The sequence below is a fragment of the Drosophila obscura genome, unplaced genomic scaffold (assembly GCF_018151105.1).
Source record: "Drosophila obscura isolate BZ-5 IFL unplaced genomic scaffold, ASM1815110v1 contig_165, whole genome shotgun sequence".
Classification (NCBI taxonomy): domain Eukaryota; kingdom Metazoa; phylum Arthropoda; class Insecta; order Diptera; family Drosophilidae; genus Drosophila; species Drosophila obscura.
The window spans coordinates 910643-917224 of NW_024542752.1; the positions used below are offsets into that span (position 1 = coordinate 910643).

General features: G+C 45.1%; 1 protein-coding gene and 1 long non-coding RNA gene across 2 annotated transcripts; one reads left to right on the forward strand and one right to left on the reverse strand.

Annotated features, from left to right (window-relative positions):
- Positions 1-272: 272 nt before the first annotated feature.
- On the reverse strand, positions 273-5416 carry LOC111076908 (serine hydroxymethyltransferase). The gene is made up of 4 exons (XM_022370959.2): positions 5311-5416; positions 5037-5256; positions 1699-1898; positions 273-1624 (listed from the first exon to the last, which is right to left on the reverse strand). The coding sequence occupies exons 2-4, from the start codon at positions 5247-5249 to the stop codon at positions 418-420; spliced, it is 1620 nt and encodes a 539-aa protein (XP_022226651.2). The 5' UTR covers positions 5250-5256; positions 5311-5416; the 3' UTR covers positions 273-417.
- On the forward strand, positions 3232-3422 carry LOC111076910. Its single transcript, XR_005967523.1, has 2 exons — positions 3232-3324; positions 3378-3422. It is a non-coding gene; the product is annotated as an uncharacterized LOC111076910 (long non-coding RNA).
- Positions 5417-6582: the final 1166 nt, after the last annotated feature.

Here is a 6582-nt window from a genome sequence, read left to right on the forward strand (position 1 = left end):
CCTTGACAGACCTGGACAGCCCAACAGCAAACAAAAAGCAAAACAAATTAATTTACTGCACGTGTGGGCTGAAACTGCATTGAATTTTCGCACAGAGAAAAAAATGGGTTTGATTTGCACTTGGAGGACTCTTCGTTGGCTAAATGGTTGCTGCTTTTCATCCATTGCGTCGATACAAAGTACTGGAAGTACTCCATGTAGAAGGAGGATGTCCTTGCAGCTCGGCTGTTAGCCCCCGTTCCGTTCCAGTCCAACAACAACAACACTGTCCATTCAATTGATGTTTCTGTGTGTTTAATAACTTAACTACTATTTCCATTTGTATTTGACGATCGGGAATTATTGCAAAGGATTACAATTTTGCATTACGTTTGGTGAAACAATGCGAACAAAAAAATATACAAATGCTTTTGCGTTTTACAAAGTCTTGAGGCCGGGCAGTGGGAACTGCTTGCTGAACGCGATCACAGCCTTGTGGATCTGCTCGATCTTGGCCTTGATCGTTGCATCCTCAGCGAGGACCTTGTGATAGTCAACCATCTTGGGGCTGCCCGCAGCCTGGACGGCCTCGGCGCCAACCTTGAGAGCCGCATCTATGAAGTCCACCACCTGATCCATGTCCTTCGCCACAAGGCCGCGCGTGGTCAGTGCCGGTGTGCCCAAACGGATGCCGGACGGATTCAGGGCGGACTTGTCCCCGGGCACGGTGTTCTTGTTGCAGGCAATGCCAACCTCTTCGAGAATTAGCTCCGCCTTGGCGCCGGTGAGGCCGTTCTTGCGGACATCCACCAGAACGAGATGCACATCAGTGCCGCCGGTGGCCACCTGATAGCCCTTGGCCATTAGGCCCTCGCACAGCACCTTGGCGTTCTTCAGCACCTGTGATTGGTAGCTCTTGAATTCGGCAGACTTGGCCTGCTTGAAGGCGGTGGCAATGCCAGCCACGGCATTGTTGTGTGGTCCGCCCTGCAGCGATGGGAACACGGCCTGATTGATGCGCTCCTCCAGATCGTACAGCACCTTTTCCCCGTTGGGCTTTATGCTGCGCACACCCTTGCGGAAGAAGATGACGCCGGCGCGTGGGCCGCGCAGCGTCTTGTGCGTGGTTGTGGTCACAATGTCGGCGTACACGAACGGCGATGGTATATGCCCGGCGGCCACCAGACCGGCCACATGGGCCATATCGGCCATTAGATAGGCGCCCACATCGTCGCAGATCTGACGGAAACGGGCGTAGTCGAGCAGGCGGGAGTAGCACGAGATGCCAGCGATGATAATCTGTGGCTTGAAGGCCTTGGCCGCCTCGGCCAGCTTGTCATAGTCGATGATGCCCGTCGCGGGGTTCACCTTGTACGGCATGCTCTCGAAGAAGATCGAGGTGGCCGAGATGCGTTTGGTGGCCGTGAAGAAGCCGTGCGTTAGATGGCCGCCATCGGGCAGGTCCAGGCCCATGATGCGATCGTGCGGACGACAGACGCCCACATAGGCGGCGAGATTGGCGGGCGAGCCCGAATACGGCTGAACATTCACGCCCCACTGATCGTCGGCCAGATTGAAGAGCTCACGGCCGCGCTTCTGGGCCAGCAGTTCGATGCAGTCAATGAACTCGTTGCCGCCATAGTATCTGTGTGTACAGGATGGTTGAGGATTAGCTATGCTGAAGGACTCTATGCTTAGAAAGAGAAAAATAATGCTTACCGCTTGCCGGGATAGCCCTCCGAGTACTTGTTGGTCAGGCAGGAGCCAAGACTCTCCAGTACGGCCACCGAGGTGAAATTCTCGCTGGCAATCATCTCGAGTCCCTCGCGCTGTCGCTCCTTCTCCTTCTTGATGAGATTCGCCAGCTCCGGATCGCTATCCTCCAGCGTTGCCTGCAGCAATTTTTGATCCTCCATTTTCTGCATAGTCAAAGATTCACAAATATTTAAATACAATACAATTTACAAGTGCAGCAAATGCGATGCGGTCGGTGCAACGATCGATAATGCTCTGACGTTAAGTGCAAGACGATGACCGACTCGACAGCGATCCAGCCAGCAGCAGGGTGTGTGCATCTCTGTGTGTGTTTTTCACGCGACAGTTGCCAATAACAAAAATATTTATGTTGCAAAAATATATAGACTTCCATGCCGGGGGAGGGGGAGAGGCGAGCGGAGCGGGTTCAATGGGTTCAAATAGCATTGGAAAAGTTCTGCCGATAAGCAGGCTCTGATCGGACAGATTGATGGGAAGGGAGCGTTGCCGTTGCAATGTGTGAGGTATGTGTAGCCATGGCAACGAAATATTTCCCAATCGATTAGCTTATTTTTATTTGCATTTGATTTCATAAATGCATCTGTGGGTCGCGAAACGCCCCTTAGTGTCGTCTTCTTTTTTTTTTTTTTTTTTGGGTAGCGACCCCCTAGCCAGCGATACGACTGGTATTAGCCTTGACCTTATCTGCGCTGTCGCCGTCTTTGGCTGGGTGAAAAGGTCAGACAAGTGATAAGGCGCAGCCCCCCCCATAGAAGCTGACGTAAATAGATTCATTATTGAAAATAGAAAATTCTAGAAATCTGAAAACCTACGAAAACAAATCAGAGAAGCCTCCGAAAAAATTTCTATAAAATTTCGACAAGCCTCATAGGCCACAATTTTCAATTGGTTCTTGAAGTCACAGTGAAAAGACAATTCGTTAGTACCAGTTGCAGTAAAAAAAACAAAAAGACAATAACTCTTGACGACATCCTCATCCTGAATCCGGTAAGCCAAGCCGTCATTTTTACCCGGAGCAACAATTCTGCGTGCTGTTGGGCTACGCCCAAATAAGATCACTGTGCCCCAGAAGATTTTACTGCCGGTGGAGCCGCCCAGCGTCTTGCTGGGTGACGACTGCCTCGAGCTAATGGCCGGAACGCATTACAATTTTGTGCGCCTAGCTGGGCTGTCTGGCGCCTCGGCCATACTCATGGCCGGTATATGCAAGTACATGCTGCGGGATATGATACGCAAAGATCAGCTGGGGGCTAAGGAATATGCCGACTGTGCAACCAGGGTGCATTTCTTCAACTCTTTTACCATCATGGTCGCTCCTTTGGCAGACTTTCCCGTAATGACCGGAACGCTGATGGTAGCAGGAACGGTCCTGTTTTGCGGATCGATGTATTATCGTGCTCTGACAGGAGGACGGCGTGTTAGGCCCATTGCCACCGCTGGTATCATATTGATGTTTGCTAGCTGGATTTCGCTGGTCTTTTAGGATCGCATCAACGACTACGACTACGAACACAGCGTGAAGCAGATACAAAGATCACACCAGTCACAGTACAACAAAATCATTGTTGGGTATGTTCTGTTAATCGCATTAACAAATATAAATATTTAATATATATTTGCAGTTCTTAGAATGCCGATGCAGATATTGACAGATGCAATTTGCTGTTACAGATAACAGACATAAATAACAGATAAAAAATGGAAATAAAAATTTAAAAAATGGTTTTTTTGGCAGATATTTTTGAAGATACTAAATATTTGCTCAACCTCGCTGGGTAAGAATGAATTTTTTCTTTAGAGTTTTACATATAAATCCGATTTATGTTTATTTAGGGCTTAAAGGAGCTACGTTAACTGCAGGGTCCCATCAGTTATACATAATAATCTCCAAATAATATGTTACCAAAACCATTATAGAGTGTATCTACTATCAAGTTAAAAAGTACGACAAAATTTGAAGGAACAAGCAAAAAAAAAAAATATTTACAAAAACACTAAAAAAAAAACCCATGTTTCGCCATGTTTTTGTTTAATATTTCACACCACGAAGTATCATTAATTTGCAAGCCCACGAAGCAGCCCTTAAACGGGCCGAGGAACACTTAGCGCACCAACATACATAGCTCTTTTATTTTCACTGGTTATTCCCCCCACATGAATTCCAAATTTTACCTTGCAACCGCTTCTAATGCTGTTCACTCAACGAATGCATACGGGAGTGCAAACTTTTCTGTATAAATATCCGTGGCAGAGCAAGTATTTGGAAATTCGTGAATCCCAAGAAACGTATGCGCTGGCGCATACAATTGTTTACACACATTATTGTGTATAAGTATGAAATTCAATTTTATGGCCATTGCCAGATGTGGTGGGGTCTGGCGAATAAATTCTAACAAAGAAAAAGCTGAAACCAAAGAAATTTGAGTAGGCCCAAACGAGTTTAAGGCTGAACAAGCACAAAAATATGATTAAGTGCGATTACGACTATTTCGATTGAACAGCGCTCTCCAGCTTAATTTCTGTTGGCATTCGTTAAAAGTAAACTAATCCAGAAACAACACTTCTAGAATACTTTTGAACCTTAATCAGATAATAATAATCTGCAATAAACATTAAATTATCACAATTTGTAATGTATTTGCGGACTTGATTGAAATGTAAGACAAATGTCTTGGAAAACCTAAAGCAGCTGGTTGTAAACGATTTAGCGCGCTGCATGTGCTGCATTAGTGTCTGTGAGGCTGCGCGCTTTGTTTACACGCTGCAGCATTTTGCAAGCAGCTTTGGGTCTCAAACTCCATGACTTAGCGAAAATATCCAAATCTGTTCGATATTCTGTTCAGCATGTAAATGTGCGGTTATATGTGTGAAATGAGATCGATACGCACACACGTACACATGCTGCCATGCAGCCGCTGCATCGTTTGCAACCAGCTTTAGAGCCGCTTGAATGCCGAATAACGCGCTGCCCTCACTCTATAGAACATTTTACATATGAACCACAACTAATTAGAATAAAAACACATGGCACAGACGCTTGAGAATGTAAGCGCTGCGAAGGGCGGTCGGCGTCGGCAAGCACATGTCCGAGTACATCCAGAAAGCTCTCAAAACACACACACACGCACACACAAAACTATGCGAAATATACGATTGCAATCACACGCAAAAAAACAACACTCAAATGATTATAATATTAGTGGTTTGCAGGCCTTAATCAAATGAATTAGCTTAAATTTAGATTTGTTTTTTTTTGTTATTGAGCAGCAGGCAGCGCTTACCAAGCTCAAAGTTGTGTTGTTCCTGCCTTCCGAATATCGTCTGATCGCGAATGGCAGCGCTGGCGATGGCGTTAGCGGCGCTGTCGGTAACTTCTTCGTTAAAGCTGCTCGGACCGGCTGCTGGCGCTGGAAAAACTTAACCGTTTTGGTGTTCAAGTCTCTGCTAAGGACTGGCGCGAGCTTTCTTGGCAGTTGGAGGCTTATGCGCTGCATACTATTACTTAAAGGAGCGTTTTAATTGGAATCCTGGAAATGTGTTGCGTGTGCCACTTACGTGTGTCTCTTCCCCTCTGCAGCGACTGGCGTTCGAATCTGAACTAGCGGCAAAGAAGCCGTCAGCGGAGCAATGTTGTCGCGCTGATATGGCGGCTGTTGTGGCGACGATACCCTCTGACCTGTGCATTGGGGAGTTCGGTGGTGATAAGACCACTCCAATAATTGTGTTTACTTGCCTCTTCTTCCGCGCGACGCCGGCCTTTGCTCTTGTTTCTTCTTCCGGGCGGGCGGGTGTTCGGCATTCGTGATACAAGAAATTACAGCTGTTTTTGGTGGCGCTGCCAGACCATTCATTTCAAGGTAAAACAACAGAGCTTTCAGATATTGCCACACACCTCACTGTTTAATCAGAGCTGCAAAACGATGTTTGTGTTAGGTTAGTTGGTTCATAAATCTGGCACCTGATCGACTCTAAATACCAGACTAGCCTGTATTTCTAGATTCATACTTTTCCCATAAGGTTTTTAAATCAAATCTCACTGCTTGACTAGTTCAAGAAAATTTAAATGTAAATTTGTCAATTTTCAAATCACTTTGTCAATGGCTGCCACATCATTAAATTATAGTTAAAAGCTCCTTAACATTGTAAACAACAGCTGTTTGAAAGCTTTTTCGACCGCCTGGCATCACTTATTTTGGCCCAAAACAAAACACAGCTGGACCGGCCCTCGAAACACGATTCAGTTGAGTCCCAACTGCTTTTTGTGTCTCCACGTCTGGACACGAGAGCGCCGCGTCGGCGGCAAAAACACCTAAAACACAACAATTCTAGGAATCCAACGGAAAGCGTTCGTTACTTTTTTGATATTGCTGTACCGTTAACAGCCTTTGATAGCAAAAAGCGCGCGCTGACGGAATGGTTTTTTTTGTGTCTTTTTTTGATAAAATATTCCAACAAAAAGTGAAATACCCAAAGAAGAGAAAAACTTGAGGAAAAATGAATGAATGAATGTATTTATTCCAACGTTCTGCTTCCTGTGCAAAAATTTGAAGAATAAAGCAATACAAAAGACAGCAAAAACAACAAGAAAAACAACAAAAAAAAAAACAAAACGCAAAAAGAAATAAAGAAAAGGTGAGAAAACAAATTATTTATTTTGATGTGCGAAAAAAAGAGAGAGACACAAAAAACTGAAAAAAACCACAGAAAAGTTTTATTTTTAGCCAAACAAAAATTGTGCTTTATTTGTGTTAAACTTCTTTTTTTTTTGGTTATTGTTCTTTGGTCTTTGGTTTATTGTTTTGTTTTGTTTTGTTGCGGCATTCACAC